The sequence below is a fragment of the Alnus glutinosa genome, chromosome 10, assembly GCF_958979055.1.
Source record: "Alnus glutinosa chromosome 10, dhAlnGlut1.1, whole genome shotgun sequence".
In the NCBI taxonomy this organism is placed as follows: domain Eukaryota; kingdom Viridiplantae; phylum Streptophyta; class Magnoliopsida; order Fagales; family Betulaceae; genus Alnus; species Alnus glutinosa.
In genome coordinates, this window is record NC_084895.1 from 18088672 (window position 1) to 18107690 (window position 19019).

The following is a 19019-nucleotide window of genomic DNA, read 5'->3' on the forward strand; positions in this document are numbered from 1 at the left end:
TCGAAGTCTATAAATAAAGGGCCGTAGCGTAGTATTTTTATTAAGTTACTACTTCAAGTTGTGAGTCCACACTCACGGTCATATTCAGTCATTCGAAAAGAGAGAAGATCTGGAGATTGAATTAAGAACACGTTCTTCACCATTCAACATACAAAAGCCAAATCAACCAAAGTAAAGCCCATTCAACATGCAAAGACCAAATCAACTGAAGTCAACTATCTCTAGTAGCCTAGGAGAGGTCAGTTTCGATTGTAAGTACCCTGAACAAGTTAGTTTAATTAATCTAGCTAAGTTTATCTTGAAGGAAATTTTTCTGGGATCGGTATTTTGTTGCACATAATTTGATTAGCTCATAATCTCCAACAAGTGGTATCAGAGTCAACTTCAAGAAAACTTGGTTTTGATTTAATAAATGTTTTTTTGTGTTTATCGGCTTTATGATATATTGCTTGTGTTGAATTTTAATTCAACTTCAATCGGAGCAAGTTTAGTTTTTTTTTTTTTTTTTTTTTTCATTACTTATATTGTACCAAACTGTGTTGCTGTAATTTTACAGTAATGGCTGCTATAATTAAGAATTTTTTAGGATGCTTTAAAGAAGTCGTAATATTATTTTGGGATTGGTTTCGGAAGGAAAAAATCGTGATCGACGTAATGGTTCAAACGGATTCAAGTTTTGATGAGAATCGAAAGAGATATGAATCATTCTTCATTCATTGACAGATCTAGAACTTTCTAAATTCAAGTAGCAGCTTCTGTAAGTTATATTTTTTAAAGATGCTTTAAACAAGTCTTAAAATTATTTTGAGATTGTTTTCTGCATGCGAAAATTGTGATTAATGCAATGCTTCAAATGGATTCAAGTTTCGATTAGATACAAAAGAGATATGATTCGTTCTTCATTCGTCAATGAATCTACAATTTTCTAAATTCTAGCAGTAACTATTTGATTTGGAATTTTTTTAACATGAATTGTGATTGTTTAAAAATTGAAGTGACAATTGATTTCACATGTAAAAAGGCTAGTTAACACATTGGGAAAGTTGAAACTGTGTTTTTAATTTTTTTTCTCAACACATTTCATTATGTTTTCTAATGCGTACCAAGTCTAGAATTTTGAATTCCTACATGTTAAGAACTTATACATTATCTTGTTGATGCATAATCAAGGAATTAGAAGTCTGGATGTGGTTTTTAGAAGTTCTTGGAATTAGATTTCAAGTTCTTGAAATAAAAATACATGGAATGAAATCAATCTTGTCTAGATTTATTAGTGCATGGTATTCATGTTGTCAATAATTTGAAAAATGTTTCATATTATTGAAACATGATTGCATTCATAAATATTTTTGGATGCATAGTGATTTGATCACCACATGAATTGACATGAATTTTTGCTCGTGATCAACCAAATGAAGAGCCATGAGTCTTATCCATAACTATGGCATCGCTTAAAATTTTTCCCATGCAGAAAACAATCCTAAATTATAAAATATATTTTTAAATGTATTTATTTATTTAAAAAATTAAAATAATAAAATTTAGGGTTTTACACTTTTATTTCCATTTCAACTTAGGCCAAAAAATGTTGAATTTTTTTTTTTTTAAAAAAAAAGTCTAAATTAAGTCCAAAAGACCTAATTTTTTAAAAATTTTGTTAACCGATTATCCGAACTAGTATAAAAAAAACAAAAAAAAATTAAAAACAAAAAAACAAAAAACAAAAAACAAAAAACAAAAAACAAAACAAAAAATAATAATAATGAGAAATGCATTTGGTATTCTGTATTTCCATTTTGTTATTTATTTGAAGAAAAAAGAAAAAGAAAATGTCAGAGATGTTAAATTTAAAATATTTGTAAACTTGGATATTAAATTAACCAAATGAAAATTGAGATCTGAAACGAAAATCTGTAAAATCTCGATGAGGTTCTAAAATATATTCTCAAATTATAAACCCCATGCCTTTCTCCCTACCTTAGTACCTTTAAGAGATAAGGTGGCCGAGGCTGTCACTAAAAAGAAACAGGCAAAGTTGGCAAACAGCATCATCTGAAAGACGGTAATCAACAATATACTAGATGTCTCAAAATAACAAGCCCGGTGTTCAAAACAATCAGGTAGGTTCAATTTAAACACAAGCAATTTCACACTACTGCCACCCAAAAGGTAATATAGCACCGGTTGGCCTTTTCTGTTTTTGGACACTGGCTCCTACAAAACAACTTAATCTGAGGCGGCAACTGCACCATCAGCTTGCTAAGCCACCATGCCTGGATTATTCCGGGGGTGCCATGACGGAGATATCTGACTCTACATTCTCACTTTTAGTGTTGGTGCTCAAAGAGGCTGGGGCTTCAGACTCTGTGCGGACAGGCTGCGGCTGAACTTTGGCTTCGATCATATCAGTATTTTGAATCTGAGCTTCAGGTATATGCCCCGAGCGTTGAGTCCCCAAGCCTGAATGATAATGATTTTCAAGACTTGATCCCGATGCCAGTTGTGCGGATAATGGCAGTGGCTCCAGCGTGGCTGCTGCTGGTTGTAGTTGGGCTTGAGAGAGCACGTAAGTCATCAACAGCTGAGCCAAAAGGACCTGGGGGTCATTAACACCTTGCTGTTGGACTTGAGGGGTTCCGGAAGTCGATGGAGCATTGAAGTTGAGAGGGTAGACTGCTTGATGCCCTGCTTGTTCATGCGCTGATGGAGCATTAAGGTTAGGTGGATAAAGTGCTTGAAGACCTATTTCTCCGTACAAAGCACGGTGGCCATGAAACCTCTTAAGGTTTGCAAGGTGCTTTTTACCAGTCAAATGACTTTCAAAAACAACCTGTGAGTCACACTTGACATTGCACAACTCACACATTAAAGGAATCACCTGTTTTGATTTGGAGGGCTTAACTGGCCTTCTTGCTCCTTCATAAGTTCTCATATACTTACCACCTCGGCCTCCTCTCATGTTTCGCTTCAAACCACGCCCTTGAGCTGCAAATTGTTCCTGGTGCTTCTTCTGAGGTTCGGCTAAGACTTCAGAATTCCCTACTGTATCTTTCTGCTGCTCTGTTTCATTTCTATTGTCATCAGTAACAACAGCTTCAGAGGTTAGATTTTCAGGAGGGGGTTGTTTTTCCTGAAATTCCTCAACCTTTTCAGACTGAACAACTTCAGGTTTCAATTCAGAATTTGGCATTTGCACATTCTGCTGTCCAGTAATGACTTTGTTGAGTCCCTGCAACTCCTCATGTTTTTGCAAATTCTTTTTATGTCGCTTTCCATTCTTATGCTGCTCAAGGATTTCCGGAGTATTGCAGTCAACCCTACAAAGTTCACACCATGCCATACGGGGAGGTGGCAAGAATGGAGCAGCAGGCACTTGTCCTGGTACAGGTAATGGTGCCTGCCCAGACACCAATGCTGAAGGTGGCTGCACTAAAACAGCTTCACCTTCAGCTGGTGCAGATGCTGTAGTTGTAGTGATTGCAGCACCATGTTGTGAGAAGTGCCTACCACCACCCTGGCCACGTCCCCTGCCACGAAAAGGGGGTGCTGAGCCATCTGGTCTTGCGCCAACATGGCCCCGACCACCCCCTCTGAAGGGCCTACCTCCCCTTCTACCTCTACCTCTATATGGAGAATGCCCAATCTGCAGAATAGCATTCAAGGATAAAGTGGACTATGTACTGATGTATTTGCTAAATGCTTTTAGATCAGAGAGAAAACCAACTGGAAGAATGTGCTCAATAAAAAATTAAAAAAATAAATAAATCTTTGGAAATAGCAAATTAAGCATTGAAAATAAAAATAGCTAATACACAGATCAGCGGCAATAAAATGTCACAACATATACATAATGAGTTACTGTGACAACAACCAACCAGACTGGAAAGTTAAAGTGACTTGGAGGTATGACTGTGAGACACCAAAAGAACAAAAATCCTGTCCGAGAAAAGCAGACCAACCATGTGAATCAGTAAAATAGCTGCAAACCTCATTCACTCAAGTTTGCTGGAGTATAAAAAATACATGATATTAAAAACCCCTATAAAAATAACATGACGAAAAAATGTTCATGAAAGGAGTTATACAAGAAAATATCAGAATAATAGTAAACCTTTATTAAATGCTATGGGATAAAAATTGTCCTTCTTTGGGATAAGATTAGGTATGGGTTATGTCGGATACTTTTACGTTGAAGCGAAATCGTTCGAGTTTCGGTCGGATGTCTGCGTTGGGGATGGAGTTCGGCTAGCTGAGTGGAATAAGGGCCTCTTTAGGGCAGTGTTCCTGAATACGTTAAGTGTAGGATGGTTTAGGAGATCGATGGAGGAACTGAAGCAGGTTGGGGAGATACGGGATTTTTGCAAGACATATCGGGTGGGTTCGACGGTGTTTATCCTGCAACGGAGGGGGAACGATAACGGAAGATTCTTGGAACTGTCAAAGTATGCGTTTGGAGGAAGAAGATCGTCTGTGATGATACCAGAGGGAAGAGTTGGGTGTGGGTGGGCTAATTGTCTAGCGCAACTGAGAAGATTAGAGAAATCCCTCGAGAGAAAAGTCACTGGGGGAAAACCAGGCGGAAATATACCAAGTGCTGCAAGAAAGGATATGAAACCGGCGTTTCGTGATGGCCGTACGTTTGCGGCGGCGTTGATAGGGCACGGCACTGAGCCGGAGAAAGGAGAATCAAGCAAGGGTAATCTGGGTATTTCAGGAGAGCAATCCTTGTCTATTTTGGCAAGATCGGAGAAGCAGGCGGTGATGACGGAGGGAGGAGATTGTACAGCTATTGGTGGAGCGCATTCTTACAGCTGGCAGAATTCAAAAAATTGCTAGTCTCCATTCGAGAAGAAGTTACAAGATGGCTGGGTCGGCTGGAGTTGGGCCTGGTCAAGTCTATCGAAAGCCCAATCAAAGGTCAAACAGACAACGAAGTGGGTCGGGTTGCTCTGGGCTTCATTGCGCAGGACCAAGAGGGGAATAAGGATAAAGGAAAAGAAGCAGCTGTCCAGGAATTTTGTGGAAGCCCACAGTTAACCTACAAGCGTCGGGTTCTACTTAGGCAGAAGGTCCAAGCTGGATCGACAACGGAGTCGATGGAGGAAAAGGCCGAGCAAAGGCAGATATCACCGATGAGTTCGCTGGAGGTAAGTCCCGATCCCGTCCATCCCGGTTCCGGGTCTGGCAGGTTGGGGAGGCGGGATGCTGTGCATGCTGGGAGCTCTATGGAGGATATTGGAGCTGGTTCAGAGGGAGATGAAGGGGTCATCGGAGGGTTGAAATCGGCCACAGAGGAGGCTACACCGATTGAGAACCAGGTTTCGCTCGTCTATAGTCCTGGACCGGCGGAAAATCAGGAGGAGGAGGAGCGCTTTAACAAGGGCAGTGAAAGCGGGAGGCTGGGTAAGCTCGGACCGGATTCTGGTTTGAGTGTAGAGGCAGGAGACGGCAGGGAGGTGGGGGAGCAAGGGTTAGAAAGTCCGGGTTAGAAAGTCCGAAACAGGCAGAATCTGAGATTGGACTGGGAGAGATGGCAGTACAGTGCAGGGGCCTAGAAATGATTGAAGTGAGTGGAAAGGGGGATGTTGTTACGAGTGATCTTGATTGTCGGGAGAAGGGTGAGGGGGTAAACAATTTAGCCTTGATGACTAGCATAGAGGAGAATTTGGGGGATATTGAGTTGCTGGATGTTATGCCTTTGGCAGTCTTGGAGAAGGATTTAGGAGTTGAGTCATCGGATTGGGTGCTTGAGAGAATTAGTGGTTTTTGCAAAGTTGTTGGAATTTCTTGTCCAGGCCTTGAGGAGAAGATGATGGAATTATTCAATGGTATTGAGGCACAGCGGTTTTCTGATAGAGTGAGGCATAACAATAATAGTAGTACTATGGGGAACCGAGGACAACGTGAAGTGAAGAGGTTAGAGTGTTCGGTGAATTATGATGGGAAAGGAGGTCAATCGTCTAGGTTGACTAGGAAGGGGAGGGTAGGCAATTGTTTATGTTGAAGCCAAAGATAATTTCTTGGAATGTGCGGGGCATGAATGAGTTTGAGAAAAGAACGAAGATTAGGGGGTTGTTAAGGGAATGGAAAGCAGACATTGTATGTTTACAAGAAACAAAATTGGAGTTAATTACCAGGGAGTTGGTTTATAGTGTTTGGGGCTGTGCTTATGTGGATTGGGTGTATTTGGGCTCTAGAGGGGCTTCGGGAGGTATCTTGTTGATGTGGGATAGAAGACTAGTTGAGAAGTTTGAAGAGTATGTTGGGAGATATGTGGTAGCCAGTGCTTTTCGTAATGTGTCAGACAATTTTGAGTGGGGTTTTGCGGGTGTTTATGGGCCTAATGATGATTGTGATAGAAAAGGCCTTTGGGATGAATTGGCGGGTGTGAGGAATATTTGGGAGATGCCGTGGTGTATGGGGGGGGATTTTAACGTTGTCCGGTATCCGAGCGAAAGAGGGGGGGAAGGGAGATCTACCCATGCTATGGTTGAGTTTTCTGAGTTCATTTTTGATCAGGCTCTCATTGATCTTCCTTTGGTTGGGGGGAGATCCACTTGGTCTAATTGCCGTTCGTGGTCCAGAATAGATCGTTTTTTGCTGTCTCCAGATTGGGAGGAGTATTTTCCTGAGGTTTCTCAAAGGCGTTTGCCTCGGCTTCTTTCGGATCATTATCCTTTGCTTTTGGACTGCGGCATCGGTAGACGAGGCAGGGGGTCTTTTAAGTTTGAGAATATGTGGTTGCAAGTTGATGGTTTTGAGGAGCTGGTAAAGGGTTGGTGGAGATCTTATGGGTTGGAAGGTTCGCCTAGCTATGTGTTCGCTCGGAAATTAAAAGCTTTGAAATTTGACCTTAGAAAATGGAATGAGGAAGTGTTTGGGAATGTAGGGGCTAATAAAAAGAAACTTGAGACTGAACTGTGCGAGCTGGATTTGATTGCAGAGGAGAGGCCGTTATCTGATGAAGAAAAATTAAAGAGGGTAGAATCTTCCAGAAAGTTAGAGCAGCATGTCTTTCTTGAAGAGGTCAGTTGGAGACAGAAGTCCAGGGCTCTGTGGTTAAAAGAGGGGGACAGCAACACGAAATTTTTTCACCGTGTGGCTAATTCGCATAGAAGGCATAATATGATTGAGGCACTGGTGGTGGATGGTCAATTGACTGAGGATCGTGCAGTTATCAAAGATCACATTGTAGACTTCTACGCGAAGCTTTATAGTGAGCAATATCAGTGGAGACCAAAGGTAGATGACTTATCTTTTTCTTCCATTGAAGAAGTAGATAGAATTTGGTTGGAACGTGAGTTTGAGGAAGATGAAATTTGGGCGGTTATTCAGAATTTCAAAGGGGATAAGGCTCCTGGGCCTGATGGTTTCTCTATGGCATTCTTTCAGAAGTGTTGGGAGATATTGAAGAATGATATTTTTGCGGTGCTTAAGGAGTTTTATTCTACCGGTAAATTTGAAAAGAGCCTTAATGCTACTTTTGTGTCGTTGATTCCAAAGAAGGCCGGAGCGGTGGATATCAAGGATTTTCGTCCTATCAGCTTAATAGGTGGTATGTATAAAATCATCTCTAAGATTCTGGCTAATAGGTTGAAGGTGGTTTTGGGGAAGGTTGTTTCTCAGTCTCAGAATGCATTTGTAGAGGGGAGGCAAATTCTGGATTCAGTGTTGGTGGCTAACGAATGTGTGGATAGTAGGATTCGTTCAGAAACTCCGGGCATAATTTGCAAATTGGATCTGGAGAAGGCCTATGATCATGTCAATTGGGAATTTCTGCTTTACGTTCTAAAAAGATGTGGTTTTGGGGAAAAATGGGTTGGCTGGATTGCTCATGCTATTTCTACTGTTTCTTTTTCCATCAATATAAATGGGTCGCCTTCAGGGTTTTTTCGTAGTTCTCGGGGTCTTCGTCAAGGGGATCCTTTGTCTCCGCTCTTGTTCATGATGGTGATGGAGGTTTTCAGTCGGATGACATATGCTGCAGTGGATAGTGGGCGGCTATCGGGTTTCTCAGTGGGATCGAGTTCCCAGGTGGCCATGAAGGTTTCCCATTTATTATTTGCGGATGATACGTTGATTTTCTGTGATCCTGTTGTTGATCAGGTCCGAGACCTGAGGTGTTTGTTGCTTTGTTTTGAAGCAGTTTCGGGCTTGAGAATCAATTTATCCAAATCTGAGATGGTTCCGGTGGGCGAGGTAGGGGATGTCGAGGAGTTGGCTTGTATCCTTGGGTGTGGTGTGGCATCGCTTCCGATTAAGTATTTGGGCCTTCCGTTGGGTGCTAAATATAAAGATACTAATATATGGAACAATGTTATTGAGAAGATGGAAGCTAGACTAGCAGGGTGGAAGAAGGTGTGTTTATCTAGAGGGGGGAGGTTAACTTTGATTAATAGCACTCTCTCTAGCCTTCCTACGTATTTTCTTTCTCTTTTCCCTATTCCTGTGGGTATGGCTAATCGGATGGAGAAACTTCAGAGAGATTTCCTTTGGGGTGGTGTTGGTGATGAATTCAAAATTCATTTGGTTAATTGGCGTACGATTTGCTCTTCTAAAGCTTCGGGAGGGTTAGGAGTGAGAAGTTTTGGTTAGATTCAACAAAGCCTTGATGGGTAAATGGTTATGGAGATTTGCTATGGAGAGAGATGCTTTTTGGAGAAAGGTGGTGGAGGTCAAATATGGAAGCTTGAGGGGTGGTTGGTGTTCTAAGGAGGTTGGGGGTTCTTATGGGTTTGGCGTGTGGAAAAGCATTAGGAGGGGATGGGATGATTTTGCTGCGCATGTGAGATATGAGATCGGGAATGGCTCGAAAGTCTTGTTTTGGCATGATGTTTGGTGTGGGGATATTCCTTTGAAGATCCTCTTTCCTGAGTTGTTTCTTATTGCTAGAAGAAAGGATGCTTGGGTGGAGGATATTATGCAGAGACAAAATGGCATCATCTCATGGAATATATTGTTTGTTCGTCCTGTTCATGATTGGGAGGTCGAAGCGGTTAGTAGGTTTTTTGGGATTTTGTACAACTTCAAAGTTAGCAGCGAGGGAGAGGATAAGTTGTGTTGGGTGCCAACCCGTAAGAAATCTTTTGAGGTAAAGTCCTACTATCAATTGATGTCGAGTCATTCTCAGTTCTCTTTTCCATGGAAAAGTATTTGGAAAGTTAATGTTCCCCCGAGAGTGGCTTTCTTTGTTTGGACGGCTACTCTAGGGAAATCTTTAACTTTGGATAATCTTCGTAAGAGAAACTTTATCGTAATGGATTGGTGCTATATGTGTAAATCCGCTGGAGAATCCATTGATCATTTATTTCTGCATTGTATGATGGCTTCTGAATTATGGAGGGCACTCTTGCAACTGTTTGGGGTGGAGTGGGTAATGCCGAAGTCGGTGAAAGACATGTTGGGGAGTTGGAGGGGCCAGAAGGGTAATCGGACCTCGTTACAGATTTGGCGCATGGCTCCGTTGTGTTTGATGTGGTGCATCTGGAGGGAACGGAATGCTCGCTGCTTTGAAGATTGTGAGACGGATTTGTCAAATCTGAAGAGAAAGATGTTTCAAATGTTGTATATGTGGAGGGATAGAATTAAGACTATGCATGAATGTTCCTATCTTGATTTTTTAGATAGTTGTTCTCTTTCCCCCTTACCTTAGGGGTTCCTTGTATACATCCTGTGTACTTTGGGTTGCACCCCTTTGCGCCTTTTCAATAAATTTTACTTATCAAAAAAAAAATAACATGACGTTTGTGACAATGGGTAACGACAGGTTTTTAAAATTCAAACAAAAGAATTCTTCAAAATTATGAGAAACATGCGCAATCATGCAAAAGTGGCCATGAAGCTTTTTGAGACAGTATCTTTGAAGTCGTTCCTATCAGTATTGACTAATGCAATGCTAATTATATAGAAATTTCCAGGAAAGCAAGCATCAAGAACTACCTTTCCAGGCAGATCTGAAACAAATCTAAATATCTATGTCCAAAGACTGGTTTTGCTCTCACTCTCTCTCTCTCTCTCTCTCAGATTAGACTTTTTTACTAACAAAAAGGCCCACAAGAAACTCCAATCCACCAAACAATTATCACTTCCCTCATTACCCACATCTTTGGCACCACCAAGATGCATGTTCTGACTTTTTTATTAACAAAAAGGCCCACAAGAAACTCCAATCCACCAAACAATTATTACATCCCTCATTACCCACATCTTCGGCACCACCAAGATGCATGTTCTCTCTCTCTCTCTCTCAAATATTAGACTTTTTTATTAACAGAAAGGCCCACAAGAAACTCCAATCCACCAAACAATTATTACATCCCTCATTACCCACATCTTTGGCACCACCAAGATGCATGTTCATCTAGAAAATATAGGCGACTCTTATTGAAGACCCTGAAAACAGGTTTCAATGGTTAATTAAGCCCAAAACAGATATGAAACACCTGGTTCAAAAAAGTAATGCCATAAAGAATCATATCAGATAATGGGCCAAGCACCATTTCTCCTTCCTGCTTAACTGTTAAGGTGCAACACATACTTCAGTCAAAATTACCAGTCAAGCTGAGGAACAAGTATAGAAACAGCCCCAAGAAATTATAATTATGTGCCAGAATACTAAACCAAGCGATAACAGTAAAACCCAACAATGTGAGCGAACAGAATGACAATGAACACAATTTTGGTTAAGAATGATCACTTTATTTATTTATTTTTTAAAAAAAAGAAAAAAGAAAAAAAGAAAAAAAGCAAATCTGTGAAGTATGCCAACATGCCTACGTGAGCTCTAAAGCAACCAGCAAAGACCCACCAGTATGCATCAATAATATAGCAATGAAAGCTATAGCCACAAAAAAAAATTGCTAAATAAGCAAATTAATGGACCAATTGTCTTTATCTGGTCACTTTAGGAATTTGTGGCCAAGTTTACAAAACTATATCAAAAAGAAGTTTTATTACGCCAAAGCTGAAAATTTAATGCCTATAGTAGGGGTCAAAATGTGGGTGAATAATAACCGCCAACATCCGCTATTCGCATGTCCAAATGCGGATATCGGTTTTAAAGTAATGCGAATGCGGTTAATAACCACATCCACATTCCCTTTATATATAGTATATACATATATATTTAATATAAATTCAATTAAATTCACTAAAACGACGTCATTTTGGATTTGTTAAGTTTAGAACCTTTAGGTTATGTTAGGTTTTTTTGACTATCATCTCAAAGTCATACCACACTACATTTACTTTCTTTATTTATTTTCTTTGGGTAATCCGAATCCTGATTATTCTATGAGACAATGATTCTCTATGGTTGATAATCATGAATTGTGTAACAAATGAAATCTTAATGATGGAGTCCCACGTAGGACTCCACATCTACGCCAAGCTAACCCACGTTACTTAGCCGTGGAAGTTGCAGATCATAACCATGTGAAGGACCATCTAGACATGGGAAGTGGAGTGCTGCAGTTATGACATGGGTAGTGGAGTGCTGCAGTTATTTACTTTGGTTAGAGTCATTATGTTGTTAAGAGTTATCCTTTTGTGTCCTTGTTATCCACGACTAGTCAGCGTGGGTGGAGTATGATAGGAGTAGTTTCCTTATTGCATGGGTAGTTATTTCGTAAGTTAGTATAAGACTAGGACTAAGAGTAAGGTTTGGTATTGAATATTGTATTGACATTTGTCATTGTGGTTTGTATCCAGCCCTAATTGGATTCATTATCTATCATTGTGGTCTCTCCTACTTGAAAGGAGTTCATTATTTATCTATTTCTATTAAATTAGTCATGGATTCCTATCACTTAATTTATTTAAGCTTCTATATAGTAATAACCGCATTATTTAAGCTTGCATATATATTTTGATAGTAATCCAAAACGGCCATTACCTCAAATGCAGATAGCGGATAATAATCGCTCAGATGCGAATAGTAATCACATGATGCGGATACCTAAAAGTAATAGTTGCATTATGCAGATGCGGATATTCCTAATAACCGCATCCGCGTCCACATTTTCACCCCTAACCTATAGGCTATATTTCCATAAGGTCCAGAGGCAGGACAGCAAGGTATGCACTCTAACAGAGTACCAAATGTGAAAACCATTTCAAACAATTGTATAGTCTTCAACACAAAGAACCCTGTAAACACAAAGAACCAACATTTGAAGTTTGACAGCAAAACTGAGTGAAGCCAAGCCGAGCATCAGGCTGATTGAGCTCAAAGGCCACCATCACCAATAATGATTTTGAGCTCAAACCTACTTGAAGGCAGCCAAGAAGCAACCAGCAGTCAGCGTGTCTCCAGAAAACTATTTTGAAAAAATTCATTTAGAAAAGACAAACTTAGGATAATAGGGTGCTTCAGGATTTTGTTAGCATATTAGCTAAGTATCTTATTTCTGTGGTACTGGTTTCCTAGATTTAAGTTAACAGTAGCGAGTTACTTAGGAATGAAAGTGCTTCACCCAGAAGGAGCTTAAGGGTGAACAGAGCTAGTTGATCCTAGAAGGCAGCTACTATTTTTTAATCTGTCCTGGCAGCTAGTGAGCTGTAGCAGTTGCCTTAAATAGAACTTAGAGAGTACTTATGAAGTAATCTGTGCTATAAATTATCAATCCAAACTCTTCTCATGTTGACAGATATGGATTGAAATAGAGTTTGCTTGACTTTACCTGGAATTTCCCCCTCCCTCCCCTCTCTTTTCCTTCTGTTTTCTCTATTCTCTATTACTTGCTGAATTTTTAGCAGCGCTTCCACCCTTTCTTGCTGATATTCTCTCCTATTTTTTCCTCTCTCCTCGATGTATTATCATAAGGTTTTTATTTCCTTCTTTCTTGCTTAAATTCCCAGCAATCTCATTTCATTAATCACTCCTAAGCTTCCATTACTCTTCTCTAAATAATCCATTTCATTCTCACCACCTTCCTAGCAAGACAGCCTTTAATACCAAATTTTCAAAGGTTGTCCTGCGTCAATGAGATATGTAAGAACCAAAATTATGCAAGCCTCGTGAATTAGAAACCCATAAAGCCAAAGCAAACAGAGAAATTAATAGCTGTAACGAGATTCAGCGCTGTAGCTAATTACTCATCAATGAATATACAGTTATTCCATAACGTGAAGACCAAGTAGTGATCCACATTTTGAGAATCAAAAGGTAACTTATTCATATGAAGTCGCTTCCTGGACATATAATTCCTTACTGCCTTAACCTTAGGGATTGGGCATCTGTTTGTTTTTCAGCCTTGCAGTACCAATTAGTCCGAATATGGATGCTCCTCACAGAGAATTAAGTTTCGCTATGGCCAGTGTTCAATTCAAAACTCTAGCAGTCACTTTATGCCAACTTGTTTGGAAACAAATAAAGCAGAGAATATGAGCAAAGCTTTTTGGATTGACAACTGTTTTTTTGATAAGTAAATAGTTCTATTGAAAGCGTAAGGCACCCCTTAGTACACTGGAAGTATACAAAAGGAAACACCTAACTAGGAATAGAAAAACGAACAAGAAAATCAGAATAGCTAATCGACACGGGTGACAAAAAGGCCACCATCCAAAGATACAGTGTATGAAAAAACGAAGTTAAAATATCCTCCATAGAATTCTCTAGATCTTTGAAACACGTAAGATTTCTTTCCTTCCAAACACACCAAAAAATGCAGATAGGCACCATCTTCCAAACCGCAGCACTCCTTGGCCTTCTAGACTTCCACCAACAAGCAAATAAATCGATAACTCTTTTAGGCATAACCCAAGACATACCAAACCAAGTAAAAACGTGAATCCACAGAGCCACATCACAGTGAAGAAGAAGGTGGTCTACAGTTTCCCCAGCTCTTTTACAAAAGCAGCATCTATCCACAATGATGATATTCCTCTTCCTGAGATTATCCACCGTAAGTATCTTGTCTAGGGCTGCCGACCACGAAAAAAAAAGCCGCTCTTTGAGTCCGCCACACACTCTTCTAAGGAAAACGTCTACCTTCAGAGCCAGCCAAGGAGTTAAAGTATGTCTTGACCTTGAACACACCTTTCTTGGAAGGAACCCACCAAAGTCTATCTGCACGATCTCTACTCATTGTGGCTGAGTGTAGCACCTGAAAAAATGAGGCCAAGACATCCACTTCCCAATCATGCGTCTCTCTAACAAATCTCACTTTCCACTGAATAGACCTACCCAAAATCCCCATGTTATCTGCTACGGAGGCATCCTTCACCAGAGCAATACCAAAAAGAACAGGAAAATCTTCCTTTAAAACCATATCCCCGCACCACAGATCATGCCAAAATTTTGTCCTAACCCCATCCCCCACCTCAAATCTAGTAAAACCAGAGAAAATCTCTCACCCTTTCCTAATATTCTTCCACAAACCCACCCCAAAAGCATCAACAAGCTCGCGGGAGCACCACCCACCCCACAAACTGCCAAACTTGGATTCCACCGCAACTCTCCACCAGCATCTCTCTCTATACCAACCACCACAACTATTTGCCTAACAAAGCACAGTTGAACTGCAACAAATTCCGAAAACCCAGCCCCCCTTCTGAAATTGGGGTACAAACCTTCGACCAATTTACCAGGTGATATTTAAACTCTTCACCCATCCCACTCCATAAAAAATCCTGTTTTAACTTCTCAATGCGAGTAGCAATACTCCCACGGATAGGGAACAGAGTAGGCACATTGGCAAGGGTACTCTTAAGAAGGGTGAATCTACCACCCTCAGAAAGGTATAACCTTTTCCAACTAGCCAATCGATGCTCAATCTTCTCGATGACCCCGTCCTAAATAAGAGTGGACTTATAGGAAGCCCCCAAAGGAAGACCAAGATACTTCGCCGGCAAAGAAGCAATCCCACACCCAAGAATGTTGGCTAACCTTCCCACTTGATCAACATTCCCCACTGGAATTAAGTTTGACTTTACCAAGTTAACCTTCAAACCTGAAGCAGCTTCAAACAGGAGGAAAAGCCCCCGCAAATGACGCAACTAAGAAGAATGAGCACTACAAAAAATCAGAGTATCATCGACAAATAGAAGATGCAAAAAAGCGGCATTACCAACTTTGAAACCTTCCAGCAAACCCCCATTAACTGCAGCAGAAATCATACGGCTTAACGTCTCCATCACAAATACAAACAAAAGGGGTGACAGAGGATCCCCTTGTCACAAGCCTCGAGAGCTACTGAAGAACCCATAAGGAGAGCCATTAACTAACACCGAAAACCACACAGAAGAAATGCAATAAGCAATCCAGGAACACCATTTATCCCCAAAACCACACCGTCTCAGCATATACAATAGAAAGTCCCAATTTACATGATCATATGCTTTCTCCAAATCCATTTTACACATGACACCCGGCTCCCTCGATCTTATTCTACTATCAAGGCATTCATTAGCAATAAGGATCGGATCGAGGATCTGCCTCCCTTTGATGAAGGCACCCTGAGATTTGGAAATAACCTTCTCCAACACCGACTTCAATCTATTAGCTAGAACTTTAGTAATAATCTTGTAAATGCTTCCCACAAGACTAATAGGCCGAAAATCTTTTAGGGAAATGGCACCGGGAGCCTTAGGAATAAGCGAAATGAACGAAGCATGCAGGCTCTTCTCAAACCAACCTCTATCATGAAAGTCATGAAAAACCTTCATAATGCCCAAGCTCAAGACATCCCAACAAGTTTGGAAAAACGCCATAGAGAAACCGTCAGGACCCGGTGCCTTGTCACCATTCATTGCAGACACTACCTTCCTCACCTCTTCCTCTTCGAAAGCTCTCTCCAACCATCTGGTTTCAGAATCCAGAATAGAATCAAAGGATAACCCATCCACCTTAGGCCTCCACCGAACCGGCTCAGAAAAGAGCTTTTGATAGAACTCGACCACATGCTCACCTATTTCTGACCGATTAGAAGAAAGAGTATCTCCAATCAATAAGAAGTCTATAGAGTTGTACCTTCTAATAGAGTTGGCTATGGAGTGAAAAAATTTGGAACATTTATCCACTTCCTTTAGCCACATCACCCTCGATTTCTACCTCCAACTCACCTCCTCTAAAAGAGAACACCTCTCGATCTCGCTGACAATCTCTATCTTCTTTAGTATCTCCTCCTCAACTAGAGCCCTACTACTTTCAATGGCTTCAAACGCCTGAAGTTCTTCAAACAGCTTCCTCTTGTTTCCCTCTACATTACCAAACACCTCTTCATTCCATTTCTTCAAATCCTATTTCAAGGCCTTGAGTTTACAAGCTAAGACATAACTAGGAGAACCTTGAAACAAATGAGAATCCCACCTACCCATACCTGCTTCTCCTTCCATATCAGCCGAATTACCCAAACCTTCTTCTCCTTCCATTTCAGCCAATTCACATACATTGGATTGACAACTTAAGCTAGGGTAAAATTCAGGATCCCATAGCCGCTGGAGATAAGTTACCTATATTTTCTAGAATGCAGACATTTCTTCTCTGTTATTGTTAGTTACTTTAATTGCAAATTACAGCAAACATGTGACATGGCTTCTTAGTATGTTGAAAAAAAACATTTCTGATGACACCTCAACCTCTCCCTCGAGCTTATTAGTATAGTGAATCTCTTAATCTCACATATTTCCTCTACATATCAATATCTTTTGATCATCTAGATGTTATCTATTTCTCAGTCTTTGATTTCTTATGGAGCAGCCATTTCTCTCTCTCTCGCGCGCACACACACATGTATGCAGGAGCACGCAGATGAGCTTGCACACACTCACACAAAAACATAAGCACACAAATAGACATCAAAACAACCCATAAGAGTAAGAAAGCCACAACCTAATATTGGGAGAATTCAGCCTAAAAGGAGTATAATAAAGTATTGGTACAAACTGCTAAACTGAATCCAATTCTCAATACTAAAAATTCTACAAAAAAAAAAAGAATTTGCTGTTTCTGTTGTATCTTGCACCATAGCCAGATAATCAAAAGCAATGGAAATTAAGCGCAACAAAGACACACTAAATGCCTATTACATCATTAGTTGTCTCTTTTTGTATTTTGAAAGTCGTATCACATCATCACTTATCCACCTCTCTTCAACTTCTTTACCCACGGACTCCATAACACATTCGGTAGGCTATATTCCTAAAGATTCATTGTTATGCACTTTATATAAGATTTCTTCACAGAAAGCTTGAACAGATACCTATTTTTTCTTTCAGTGAGGAAGCTTCAACAACTTTAACAACCCTAATCTACATAGTGCAGATGCATGGACCCAACATAATTCAATAATTTGTTTTATTTTATTTTATTTGTCTGTACATATTCACACAATTCACATTCCAATAGATATTGCAATTCATACTCATTATCATTTCTGATACTTATATCAATCATATATGTAGTTCGTAGTAATTTCTACAAAAACTGAACGAGACCACATGCTCCACAAGTTCCACCTACAAAACCCATGTGATAAAAAAACAAAAACAAGCATTCAATTCTCGGTTTACCACTTTTCTTATCATGCCAAAGACATATAAAATGTATAGAAATAGAGTTTACTATATCAATCAAATGCACCCTTAAATATGTCGAAGCAAATCAAACCGACATACTAATAACACCACAAAAACAAATACTATCAAAGAGATAGCATGTTCCCTTGCACCTGATATTATTCTTGACCAATTTCCCAAACAAAAGGACCAATACAAGTACATACACATGCGGCTATATTCACATACTCATCAATTAAATTGGCAACAAAATCAATACGGAAAACCCATTACCGTAGGTTGCACATTGCCGGCGAACTGCGTAAGCTGCGACAGCCTCGCCACCGCCGCCCGGGCAGTAGCCGGATTCACTTGCTGCTGATTCTCCACAGCCCCTTGTTGTGGGTAATACGCATTCTGCTGGCTCTGCAAATGGGTTTGCTGCTGGGACGGCACTGGGACCCCTGGAGGGTGAATGGAACTTGTGGGTTCTTCCGCTGGCTGGTATTGTGATTGGGATTGGGATTGTTGGGTATAAGAATTGGTGTTGGTGTATTGATGGGTAGAAGGGTAATAAGGGTAGCTTTGGTCATATTGGTGAGCGTAGGAATAGTAGGATGAGTAATCATAGGTTGGTTGATTTTGAGATGAATCGTAAGCTTCTTCTTGCTGCTGCTGCTGTTGTTGTTGTTGTTGTTGAGATTGCGGTTGTTGTTGGTACTTGTGGTAGTCATAAGAGGAGAAATCCATTGCTGTTGACAATGGCTGCAGCGTTTGTTTTGTTTTAAGGATTTTTGGGTTTTTGAGGGATTTGAATGCTGTAATTGCTATGGATATTCCCTTTTGGTGAGGCGTGAGGGAAAGGAGGAAACCGGAAAATAAGAGAAGCGCAGATAGCGTGCAGGATTTTGATGGGTGGGTGAATTCTATGATTGTGCTTTTGCAGAAATTGCACAAGCGTCCCTGAGGCTTTTTGAATTGGTGAGTGAGTCCCCCAATCTTCAATTATTACGCATTATACCATTCTAGAAAAGAGTAATGCTATTTAAAGATTATTTGGATTCCGTTGGAAAATATAACTTTTCTTTATAGAAAAAGCGTGAAATTGTTATGAATGCATTTATGTATTTGGTGGGCGACTAGTTGGCTCCACCTATTGAAATTCTATACATTTATGTTATCTTTTAAAATTCATATAATATTTGTGTAACACATTGATGTGCATTTTTTTATTCATGAACTACCCTATCATATTCTTGAACCTCATATTATGATTCTATGTCTATAAAAAGGGTCGGAGCATGGAGTAGTTTGTAAAACACACAATAATATAGAAGAATCATACGTAGTTTCTGAAAAACTATTTTCACATATTGCAATCTTTTTATCCTATCTTGTTATTTTCTTTGATTTTACAACATAAATAACCTTTTTTTTTTTTTTTAAATCCTCATTTGTAGGGTTCGTTTGGGTTTGCAATTTTTAAAAAACAAAATGTGATTCGAAAATATCGATTTTAAAAC

General features: G+C 40.0%; 1 protein-coding gene across 2 annotated transcripts; it reads right to left on the minus strand.

The window, feature by feature from the left end:
• Positions 1–2053: 2053 nt before the first annotated feature.
• On the minus strand, positions 2054–18388 carry LOC133878880 (uncharacterized). Of its 2 annotated transcripts, XM_062317436.1 has the most exons (3): positions 17791–18388; positions 2879–3643; positions 2431–2700 (listed from the first exon to the last, which is right to left on the minus strand). In XM_062317436.1, the coding sequence occupies exons 1-3, from the start codon at positions 18244–18246 to the stop codon at positions 2575–2577; spliced, it is 1347 nt and encodes a 448-aa protein (XP_062173420.1). In that variant the 5' UTR covers positions 18247–18388; the 3' UTR covers positions 2431–2574. The 2 variants fall into 2 exon arrangements, with proteins under 2 accessions (XP_062173419.1, XP_062173420.1); XM_062317435.1 differs by having other exon boundaries at positions 2054–3643; positions 17791–18386.
• Between the last annotated feature and the right edge of the window lie 631 nt (positions 18389–19019).